The sequence below is a fragment of the Mytilus edulis genome, chromosome 5, assembly GCF_963676685.1.
Source record: "Mytilus edulis chromosome 5, xbMytEdul2.2, whole genome shotgun sequence".
Classification (NCBI taxonomy): domain Eukaryota; kingdom Metazoa; phylum Mollusca; class Bivalvia; order Mytilida; family Mytilidae; genus Mytilus; species Mytilus edulis.
The window spans coordinates 8,824,134-8,837,043 of record NC_092348.1 but is presented as its reverse complement, the minus strand read 5'-3'; the positions used below and the strand labels follow the sequence as shown (position 1 = coordinate 8,837,043).

Below are 12,910 nucleotides of genomic sequence, written 5' to 3'. Positions count from 1 at the left end.
ATGAAATTATACAGGTTTTATCTTGAATATTATTATAGATGAAGATAAACTGTAATCAGTAGAACCTTCAAATAAGTCAGATGATTGACAAAATATATTACCAATTACCATCCTTTTAAGACAATTTTACACAATTTGTTCATCATATTTGACAACTTTTAATAATCTGCTCTACTGAAACTACAAAAAAAAAATCAGCTAAACCTGAACTTGGTTCTTTAATATGGTGTACTGTTATAAAGATACCGGCTCAGTTTCTCAAGAACATGTTAACACGCTTGTTGGTCATTTATCTGCGCTACCACCATGGGGTTAATTAACAAATACTTATTTATTTTGCGGCATCACAGTATTAACATTTGTGGTCAATTTCCTATCACTATAATAGGTCAAATTGTATTAAACACTGTATTATTTAAATTTGGAGTAATTATTTAATATGGAATTTAACTAAATCATGGATTTCATGGATATTTACATGTCAGAACTTGTAACCATGGAAACAATAGACAACCAATTAAATATCACATCATGGAAAAAAATCCCATCCAGCACAGACCTATTGGTAAATATAAATCCTTTGCACCACACATACCAAGTAAGGATTATAAATCCTGTGCAGTGCACAGAGCAAGTGAAGATTATAAATCCTGTTGAAAACAAAATCCTGTGCAGCGCACAGACCAAGTGAAGACTAAAAATCCTGTGTGGCGCACAGACTAAGTGAAGACAAAAAATCCTGTGCGGTGCACAGACCTGATGAAGATTATAAATCCTGTGCAGCGCACAGACCTGTTAAAACTATAAATCCTGTGCGGCGCACAGACCAAGTGAAAACTGTAAATCCTGTGTGCCGCACAGACCAAGTCAAAATTATAAATCCTGTGCGGTGCACAGACCAAGTGAAGATTATAAATCCTGTGCGGCGCACAGACCAAATGAAGATAATAAATCCTGTGCGCCGCACAGACCAAGTCAAGATTATAAATCCTGTGCGCTGCAGACTCATTAAAGACTATAAATCCTGTGCTGCGCACAGACCAGGGTAAAGTTACATATTGTTTCGCATAGAGCCATTGAAGACAACATATATTGTGCTCCTTATAGATTTAATTAGGAGATGTCAGCAAATTCACAGAAGTGAGAATGGTAATAAATACTGTGTAGAACTCAAATAACAACTACAAAATCAGAAAATGTTGAAACAAATCCTGTTAAAGCACGTGGTTGTACTTGATTTGCAATTAGAAGCCCTTCTTGTTGTCCATTTTGAATTTTCTAAACTGGTAACACATATATCCAGATAAGTTGATTTATTTGCCAGGTTTTTGTTAAATAAACTTAATTGTTGTTCTTTTAAAAATTTAAAAGCTTTGCTATGTTGTCTCATTTGAATTTACCACATATCCCTGATTTCCTTGTAATCACTTGCCAGTTATTTGTACTACAGTGATAATGATGCACATTTAAAAGTTAAGAGTTTGCATTCTAGACTCATTGGGATTTGAACATATTCCTGATTTACTAGCCCTTTCTTTTGTGTACTAAAATGTAAGTTTGTACTTAGTCCTCTACTTTGCTGTGTTGTCTTATTGGAATTTTCCACATCTACCTAATTTACTTGCTAGATCTTTGTTCAAAAAGTGTTACGGTTGTATTTTTAATGATTCATGCTTGATGATGTAGTCAAATCTTTATTGTTGACATTCTCTATGTGAAGTTTTTCTTGGAACATGATAATAGCCAACAAATAAACCATATGCAGTTGTAGTTTTATAACATATTTTTTTCTCTCAATAATTATATGAAAATGATGACAATAATACACAGGCTAAATATTGTGCATAAACATGAAGCACATGTTGTTTACTAGTTATATCAAGATTTACAAGTATAACAATTTTAATCTAATAAAAATTACCTAAATTTTTCTCCCCTTAACACTGTTCTTAACATAATATACATCTACATAATAAAGCTTTCATTTAAATATATGAACATCATTCCAGCAGGCAATTCATTTATGCCAAGAATAGGAATTTACCAACATATATTTTAGGATTAAACAATACATTCATTAACATGTAGCATATTAAGTATAATCTGTATAATCTGTTCATAGTACACAGATACCCCACTCTCATTATCGTTTTCTATAGGGATTATAAAGATTAGAAAGACTTATCAAGCTCAAATTGTGTACTAATTTTGCAGTTGATTGAAATTCAACTTTCTCTAAAACTACCTTGCCCAAAAAGGTGTAACCATGAAAGGGAAAAGACAGGCTTACGCAGTCCAAAAATCTAATGCCCCTCTACCAGTAACATCCTTGTTTGGGCATAGGAAAATTCATTTTAGTATTTTTAACACTAGTGAAGTAATGGACAAAAAAGGTTTTTTTAAATTTTTAAAAACTTCACCTAGATGAAATCCCTTACAGAAATTTAATATTAAATGCATTTTGTACTTCATATTATACTGCAATCAGCTATTTTACTATACAGATAAAGCTATACGTATAAACGTTAGCTGTTAGCTTTATACGTCAATGACCTCAACTCACCTATAAGCCCCGCCTACTTACAACGTCACGTCACAACCATGACAACGTGTAGTAACAATGGTCAAACTTTTATGAATTTAAACCTGTTATGTCTTCAAATTGGTAATTTATATACCATGTTTATTAAATGCTATCAATTAAATTCATTTTCCCTTTCTAATTCCGTAAATTGTCAATGCTTACCGCCTAGACTACGCTCATAGGGAAATACCCCAAAATGGTACCCCAAGGGGGAAATTCCAAATACTTTTTTTTAATAATATTTGTTTCATATTTTTATTATTTTTTTATTATTTTATCGTTTCAGTATAAAAACAATATACGTATAGTGTCTTGAAATATGAAATTTATTTGTGTTCGGCACGAAACGGGAAAATGCTTGGTAGAACCTCGCATTTTCCCGTTTCTAAGCCTCATACAAATAAATTTCATATTTCAAGACACTATAAGTATATTGTCTAACTGTCAGATTTTTGATTTTTCATGCCTACCAACCTGATATCATCATACAAAAGACCTGTTTTTTTGCATCATCAAACCATGTTAGCAATTAATTCTTATTAAAAAATTGATTGCACTCATACTCTTGTAAATCAGAATGACAAATGCAAATTAAAATAAAAAAAGCAGGAAGTTTTGCTGTTTTTCCATGTTGAAAATGATATCTGACAAAAAACGGGACATCAAATTTGGTTTTTAAATGAGTTAAACGTTATATAAATATGAAGTGGGAAATTCCAAAAATGAATGGGTCAGTATTGCCTACATATTTGCATTGTACTACTAACAGTATAAAATTCATAGTTTTTCCATATTTATATAGGAGATAATCATTTGGAAAATAAGCGGGTGAACCTGACAAAAACAATTTGTCTCCCCACATTGACTGATATAGAAAAGATTGTTTTCAAAACATGGTAAGAAAATTATTGAAATAAATATGATATGAGTTAATTTAAAGTTTTGTGCTACAATATTTTAATTCAAGAATAATCAAATAGGAATGGAAATTGGGGACAGCTACCCAACCGAAAGGTATAAACAACTTAAGGCAACCAATTGATCTTCAACAGACAAGAACTCGTCTCCTTAAACAATTGGGAAGGTAAAATGCAGGACACATAATATATAAGCTTACTCTAAAATTATTTTATAAGGTATGATGGTTTCTAAAGTTAATGTTCATGTTATTTGCAAGTATTTATTTTTTGATAATATTGATAAACTTCCAAAATTTAAAATAACTGTTTTTCCAAATTTTTTGTTTTGGTCTAAAAGTAAATATGCATATTAAATTATAATATTAAGCATTGATAATTCTTAAATCTTGGCTTGAAGTTCATGACTTTTACAAAACTCTTTGACATTTTTAGGTAAGAAACCCCCCTTTGTTAAACAAAAACTGTTCCTTATGATTTCTGTTATATTGATGGTCTGTGTCCAGGCTTCCCGTTTTCCTTTTTTCCCTTGTATCGCTCTACTACATGGCTTCCATGGTTTGGTTTTGGATCCTCTGAACCAATGGATCATGCAGGTCTCCTCATCAAAATTGATGACTTGGGCAACTTGAGGCCACTCCTTTTCATATTCCTCTAAGTTTAAAAGGACCATCTCCCCAACACTTACAGTAATTGTACTGTTATCTCCTTGGCTACCAGATTTCTTTTTTCCAACAACAAGCTAAAACAAAATTTAGAACATTATAAACTTCCATAAATTTAGAATAAAATTATTATAGGACTAAAAGCCTTTTCAAGGGAATTTATTAGTGTATAAACTCAACCTATTCAATCGCCAACAACTTTAAAGTCTGAATTGGTCTAGTTTATATATAAATAATTTAATTTTGAATGTAACGCGTCTTCTGATTGGCTGATGTTATTTTGTTATGATCCCATAGACATAATTTAGTCATGTGACCGTGACGTCATCAACGTTTTTTCATGGTTTTCTACGGTTTAAAATGGAATTTAGAATTAAATTATAAGAAATAACTGTAATATTTTTCTGTCTATTCGAAATAACATAAAAAAATGTGGTGCACACTGTTAAATAACCCGCTACGCGCGTTATTCAGTGTGCACCAATTTTTTTATGTTATTTCGAATAGACAGAAAAAATATTACAGTCATTCCTTAAATGAATTTCTTTAAAATGTATTTCATTTTTTAAATTCTAAACAGAAGAGATAAAGAATTAATTTTTACACACTTGTCACCTCTATTGTGTATTCGTGTCATTGTATTGGCCTGGTGCATGAATATATACATTGTTTACTTTGGTTACAAAAAGAAGTTCAATCAATGTTGTCTATGGAAAAATAAACAACCCCTAAAACGACTTCCATAAGTCCTCTTCAAAACCACCAATTATATCAACGTATTGCCTGATAAGCATTATTGTTGTTTAAATCTATGTTAAAGAATACATTTGTTTGTGGAAGAGAGGAGGTTTAATATAAACCAAATATAGTTTGTAACTGACCAGGCCTTATCTGTTCTAGCATACTTCCTGAAATGCATTTTTTTGTTATTGAAGAAAAAAGAACATATGTTCGCATTATTCTTGTTTAAATTAAATATTTTTCATTAGTGAGTCTTTCCATTTCTTGTAAAAATTTGTTTCGGTAGTTTGAGTAGATGTTTTTTTGGTTCCTCCTTTTGTATGTAAATTAGACTGTTGGGTTTCCTGTTTGTATAGTTTTACACTGGTCTTAAAAATTTATAGCTTGTGGCTCCATGTGAACAAAGACTAACCATTGAAGATAGTACTGTAACCTATAATTGCTTTAATACTTTATACTACATTGTGTCTTAGATACAGATTTGTCTCCTTGTCACGTATGTCTTCTTATAAATATTGGTAAAAGTTTATAAATTTAAAATTTTGTATACTAGTATACAAAAGGAATTACCTGAGGAATTGGTTCATCTTCATCTGACACATCACTCAACTCTGAGTCACTCAACTGTGTAGTGTCAGAAGTTTCTTTCATATCCCGTTCCTTGGCTTTCTCAATTAAATCACTTATCGGCCACACTGCTTCTTCGGGAGATTCTGTGACCCCAAAAAAAAAAATATATGTATTCTTTCTTTACATGTTTAAAATAGAATAAACAGCTGCGCCATTAGCATATTGATACACCCTCACATTTTCAAACAACAAAGTTCTTTTACTTATCAATGTCAAATTTGAAATTTATGAAAATCAAAAGGGAGATGACATCAACAGATATAAACAATTCACCAACAATTATTGATAATTGCTGAAAGCATTTTTCAATTATTGTCGCAAACTGAAAAATCCCCCCTTTTATAAATGAAAAAGAAAAATTACAGTAAAATCGAAAATTTATAAAATTCTAAAGGTAGCTGACATCAACTGATATTAACAATCTAACATGGAAAAATTTATTTATATATCATTAAGGCTTAATAATACTGAGTTGTGTTGTAGCACATGTTTTCAATCTTAAAATCTCTGCTACATGATACTTTTTTTGGCAGATAGTTTCGTTTAACCACTGTATTTGCACAAGGAAAAATCCACAGTATAAATATAAATACCTGCCACTTATTTTTTGGGAGAGCAAACAGTAGTATTGAAGGAATACATCATACAATTTGGCCCTAATGACAAGTTTATATTCCAAAATTATTTTGTCTGTAGGATTTTTCAAAATTATGAATATTAATAAAGAAATCATTTTTTTTGTTGTTAATTAATCAAATAAACTTAAATTAGTACTGACCATTACTAGAAAGATCTGTGAAAAAATCATTCCACCACTTTTTATCTTCCTCTCTCTTGAAAAATGAAAATGAACCAGTGATATCTTTTTTTAGCTTGGTCAGGTCTATTTTGTTGTAGTCAGGAATTATTATTTTTGGAGAGTCTGTTGGAACACCAAGTAAAAGCTGCTCCTCTGGTTCTTGCCAAGTCTGAAATATATTTGACATTTTTAACCCCATTTGTTACAGTATGTAAATCATTATAAGGCAATTTGTGTATCAAGGGTTCTGATTGGATGACAGTAAGCATAATATAAGGAAGCAGACATTTTTAAATTACTGAATGTATTGACATGTAACTTCTACAATTATAAGCCAAAAAAAACAAAAAAAAATGATGCCCCTTAATACCTTCTTTTCATCAAATTCTATTAAATTCTGAAGTGGCCAAGAAGCAAAAAAGAAAGAATGTTTTTTACGTTTGATGCCTGAACCATACCGATGACAATAAGTACTGTAGGGGAAATAGAATTTTTTTAATTTAAAACTTTTTATTGAAAGAATTACTTAAATTGAATTATGTATTTTTTTGCATTAGAATAGAGATATTAACTGTATTGAACTTGAAGTTTTGCAAACGTTATTTGGTGATTTTACTGCCGCAAATATGTTTACCTGTCTTCACTATGCATTGTCAAATAAACTAAATTTTTACAGTAAAACTACCAATGGACATCCACAAAGCTTCAAATACATAATAATAATACATCTTTAAAAGTGCTCCAGGTTTCCTGAAATTTAAGGCATTCTGTCTTGACAGAATATTTTTAAGTATTACAGATCTTTCACATATGTTGGTCCAAATAAATAAAAGGATGAAAGTGTATTTTCTAAAAGTTCATAAATAGTGTTATACAAAGTTTGTACGGGATGCCCCCATTTATTCCCCTTACTGCTTACAGGATAAAAAAAAGTAGTGGGCACCCCTTTTCAAGTCTTGGATCCTCCATCACTAAAGATACATGTTGAAATGAAAATGCTGTGGTTGACAAACAGCAAAAGATTCTACACTGATGAATTCCAAGTACTTTAAATCAAATCATTACATTCGAACAAAATAAATAACTAATTCATTTATTACATAATTTTTTAGTATTTGAAAGTATTTAATTATACCTTGTCAGTTGACCATTTTTTGTAAAACAGTCTTGTTTTCTCATCTTTCTTGATTATCTTAAATATGTGGGGGTACGAATGGTTACACATTTTGTTCAGATACTGAGTTATCCAGCCAGCTATATCCCACACTTTTGATGTTTGAACAGACACTGGATTTGGAGTGGTACAAAATTCAAAAGCTCTCATAAGTTTGGGCAATGTCAGAACTGCTTGTCTTGCCAGCCAGGAAGAAAATCTGCAATTAAATTAAGACAGAATTGTAGCATGAAGAAAAACAGCAACCATACATCAGAACATATTTTACTTTCTTTTTGGTCATGTGTAGAAATTGTTAGTGTTCGTTAAACAGGAAGTTGCTGTTTGGTCAATCTGAAAAAAGCATTACGGTCTAGCTCACTCATATAAACGATATCAAATTTTAGAAAAGCTTATTATTCAGTTGCTCAGAAAAATATGTCAAAGTATTCATAAAACAGATGGACAGAATGACAGACATGTGTAAAACAGTTAACATTTGTGTTATCTGACCTTAGCCTTAAAGGTTTGTGTGAGTTATTGCCATCACTTGGTGTCTGTAGTGCCTTTATTTACTTTTCATATTCTAATCTTAACTAGAGTCTCTCAAGAGCCTGTGTCGCTCACTTGTTACTGTATTTACTGATGTCAGTCATCTTGGTTGGTAGGTGGGGTCATTAAACACTTTTTTTTAAATAGATACCCTAGTAATGATTATGGCCAAGATTGGTTAAATTTGGCCCATAGTTTTAGAAAAGAAGATTTTTGTACAAGTTACAAAAATGACGAACAGTTGTTCAATATTGACTATAAAGGGCAATAACTCCTTAAGGGGTCCTCTAACAATTTTGAACATGCTGACTTATTTGTAGATCTTACTTTGCTGAACATTATTGCTGTTTACAGCTTATCTCTATCTTTAAAAGTATTCAAAATAAGAACCAAAAACTGCAAAATTTCCTTAAAATTACCAATTTTAGGGCAGCAACCCAACAACAAGTTGTCAGATTCATCTGAAAATTTGTGAGGGGATAGATCTTATTCTTATGGACATTTAAATCTTGAAAAATTTGCCCTAAATGTCTTAGTTTCAAAGATATAAATCAAAAACTGCATTTTACCACTATGTTCTAATTTTAGCCATGTCAGCCATTTTGTTTGGTAGGCGAACACATTTTTTAAACTATATACCACAATGTTAATTGTGGCAAAGTTTGGTTAAATTTAGCCATGTAGTTTCAGAGAAGAAGATTTTTGTTCAAGTTACAAAAAATGACGAAAAGTTGATAAAATTTTACTATAAAGGGCAATAACTCCTTAAGGGGTTGACTGACATTTTGGTCATGTTGACTTATTTTTAGGTCTTACTTTGCTGAACATTATTGATGTTTACAGTTTATCTCTAGATCTATTAATAGTATTCAAGAAAATAACCAAAAACTGCAAAATGTCCGTAAAAAAACCAATTCAGGGGCAGCAACCCAACACCAGGTTGTCCGATTCGTCTGAAAATTTCTGGGCAGATAGATCTTGAGCTGATCAACAATTTTACCCCAATTTATTTAATTTGATGCAGATCAAAAATTCGGAATGGTTGTCACAGACAGTCAATTTATACATAGAAACCCTAAGGAAAAAACATTTTTATTGATGTAAGGTGCAAATAATTTATGCAGACATGACCCTAAGAAGTAGTTTATTTAGGGTGACAGTTTTCACGAGAAACATTTCAATCCACAAGCGGAAGCTCAATTTTACCAAATTTTTAGTTGGATAATGTTGGCTTGTAGAGGATAATTTCACCTGCCAGACAGCATTTTAACATCATGGATGTAGGACTTGTGGTTAAGTGTGAAGACTGGGGTTAATGTTTAAGCCCTAGGAAAATATTTTGGAATTATAATTTACTCTCCTCTTTTTTTGATAAACAAGTGATGAAATATCCTAGGAACTCGATTCTTCTATTTTAATCATGGGCAATACAAACTGGTTTCGGCATAATACCTTACTAAGACCACTACTGATTCCATCTCCAGAATTTTCATGTACACCTTTTTCTGGTCAAGGATAGCAAAAAGGAAATTTTAACATTATGCTATATATTACGTACCTTGAAAATACCTGGTCAACGTCTTCATGTGTATGTCCTACCATAAGGAATGATACTTTCACTTTTTTAAATACACCCAGCTCCACTAACAATGATAGGAATCCAAAGACAAATCTGTAATACATATATTTGATATCAATAAACATAAGAAATAAATTTCTACATCGAACAGTATTTGAACTCAACAAAATATCTTCCGATAGGTTCTTCATCTCTTTTAACTTAAAAATACAAGTTACATTTTTTTATTGAGCATTTTTGTATTTTAAACAGTGCTTTTACAATGACATATCATATTTTCAAACTTTAAATTGATAAATTTCATTGAAGATTTCATAAATTTAATTCACAAAGCACAAATTTCAGCATTTTTTATGTATATGTTTCCTTAAATTTGGTTATTTCGTAACATTCTTTCAATCAATGGTCATAGAGTTAAATAAAAGTAAATAACCTGTTCTTATTTTCCCTGTAACAATTGTCCATTTGCAGGTAAAGGACAGGTGGGATGTCTTCCAAACCTGCCAATATGTTTATCAATGTTGAGATTGTGAGATTTGCTGAGTGAGGATATTCAAACAAGTCAAAAAATCCATATGTACTTATTCCATGAAGCAAAACCCCAATTAAGTGGACCCTCAGCTTCCACATATTACCTGTAAACTTTGATTTATACAGGAAGTGTGGAAGCTGAGTTTTGCTTTGGTCCATTGAGTCAATAATAACAGATAAATATTTTCCCGGTTGTTCTTTGGCTTTCTGAATATGCTTGTAATATTTCCTTCTTTCCATGCTGAAAAAATAAATAAAAGGAAATGAAGAAGGGATGGGGTAATTGTAATCATAATTGATTGATTTTGATAAAATCTATTTAAGTAATTGACATTCATATGTAAATGTTCACATTTTTTATAACAAGTTAAAGTAATTCAATTGATAATAGCAAAAAATATTGTGTAATCGTATTAAAAAAAAAAAAAAAAATATATATCAATATATTAAACATACAATGTACTTTGAAGTTCAATTAAATTGTAATATATAAAAAAAAAATTTCAAAGCAACAAGTTTCTTGACAATTATCAACTTATTTTCACATTTGGAAAGTAGTGATTTTAAATCTACATCATTCCAGTTATGTTATGAATAAAATTAAAGCCAGGGTTAAGTGCCTTGTTATATCGAAGCCAGTTTCAAAATTGATTTAAACATTTGACCGGAGAAATAAGTTTGTTTATATATTTACAAAACAAGTTTATGTACATGATGTATAAATCATGAATGTACAAAGAGAATGAACCATCTTATCTCTGAAATAACTAAAACATTTCAAGAGAAAATTTTATTATTATTAAGAAATTATGAAAAGTCTACAACACTAACTTTTGTTGTTTTAAGTGTTTTTCTCTCCTTCTTTGTAGTTCTTGCTTTTTTGTCTTGCTTCTAGTTGAGGAAAGTTTAGTTTTTATTTTGATGCATTTATTGCATTTGGAAAATCTTGATACCTGAAAAAAAAAATCAACTCTGTAAATAAGCTCACTATTGAAGGCTCTACAGTGTCTGCATCTATCACATGGAAACATAAAAAAAACTTTATTTACAGTTCAAAGGCAATTTCTTTTTTCTGAACCTTGATATGTTGTAGTTTTAAATATATGATCCAAGAATATAAAATTTCTTATTATTTAAATATAACAAGTTTATCATCAAAATTAGTGCTGACGCACAGGGTTAAATGATGTCGTTGATGGGATGTTAATTCTGTTATGATTTTGTTTGTATATCAACATAAAAATGTAGTTGATTGTGAATTCTAATTCATACTTTCTTTCCTAAGTTATCACTTCAATAAACAATTTCGCCTTTTAAAACTTATAACTTCATTTTTTTTTTAATGTCGATGTATTCCCTAATTTGCAAGTTTTATAAGAATTATATACAAATAATGATTCAGGTCATTAATTTATGCCTAAATTAATATACTGTTTATTTCCCCAATGCCGACCCTGCCAAGCAAGGTGTGGGTAGGTAGGTAGGGAAATAATTTTATTTTTTCCTAAAAGCTGGAACCATGCCGGTTAATCTGGTAAGCATGAAAATCAGAAATGAATAAAATAATATTTGACTAAGTTTGGACAATAAAATTTTATGAGTAGGACCGCTTTTGCAGGGTCGGTTGGGATTGGGGATATGTTATTTTAGGCCAAATGGATTTGTTACCTTAGGGATGGCAATATGACACAAACATGTTCTCCAGAGTAACATAAAATGTGACATGGAAATAACTTCTGGTTCCCCTTTGTCATGTTGGTATTCAACCATCTCACTGTAAATTGACTTTTTTGTCACACATGGTGGTAGGTGTATTTTCTCCTGGTTGGGTAATTTCTCACCAAACTGGATTGCATACATTTGCAACCATGTCATTGCACTTTGGCTAGAAGCTTTCATTCTACCAAGACGATTACCAATTTTATTGATGACAACTGATCCATCTATAATTGAATGGAATGGACAATAAGAATTATATTACTCATGTAGCTACAATCAGACACAAGAAACTTCAAACATGTTCATACATAACATTTTTTTTTACCAGATAAAATACCTGTGTGTATTACTTAAAAGGTTAATGTTGTTAAAACAATTTGGGTTTATAATTCTGAAACTGTTGTTATGTTGACAGCTTGGATTTTTTTTTCATTACTTCTTTAATAGAAGTTTGAATCTACAAGATTCTGTCTTAGTAAAACAGAGGTGTTCCTAGAATGGATGAAATAGCAAAAGTGGGCTTAAATATATAACTGCTAGCAATCAGAAAAATGAAAGCATACTCAATTTAAGTTGTGTGATGCAATTATATATTTACCATAAAACTTTTTCTGAATACTATAGTACGTTGATTTGGGGATTCCAAGAACCAGTAGAAAGGCTGAGAGACACACTGAAGATGTACCTATCAGGTACTTGAACTCATACTTGCAAGTATGCTCATTGATCCTAAAAGAGAATAAGAACATGTTTTATTTAATCAGTATTCATTTTCATTTTTATGTTGTCATAAGTTAAAGATATTTTTGTCATTATAAAACATGTTTGTAACATAATATGGCATTGTGATTTAAACTCCACCTCTTAGTTACAACTCCAAGTCACTGACAGTTAAGTGAATGCACAAGGACAAGGATTTCTGATTGAACCTGCTGATTTTCGAAAAATTGACTGGATAGATTTTCTCATGCATGTGCAAAGCAGGGGACTAGAACAACACTCCCACTGTTTTTTTATTAGATAAAAATCACCAGGCCACT

General features: G+C 30.9%; 1 protein-coding gene across 1 annotated transcript; it reads right to left on the bottom strand.

Moving 5' to 3' along the window:
• Positions 1-2,930: 2,930 nt before the first annotated feature.
• Positions 2,931-12,647, bottom strand: LOC139522889 (uncharacterized). The gene is made up of 9 exons (XM_071316521.1): positions 12,469-12,647; positions 11,820-12,094; positions 10,983-11,104; positions 10,054-10,392; positions 9,600-9,713; positions 7,472-7,709; positions 6,316-6,505; positions 5,478-5,620; positions 2,931-4,243 (listed from the first exon to the last, which is right to left on the bottom strand). Exons 1-9 carry the CDS (start codon positions 12,617-12,619, stop codon positions 3,884-3,886), a joined length of 1,932 nt encoding a protein of 643 aa, XP_071172622.1. The 5' UTR covers positions 12,620-12,647; the 3' UTR covers positions 2,931-3,883.
• Between the last annotated feature and the right edge of the window lie 263 nt (positions 12,648-12,910).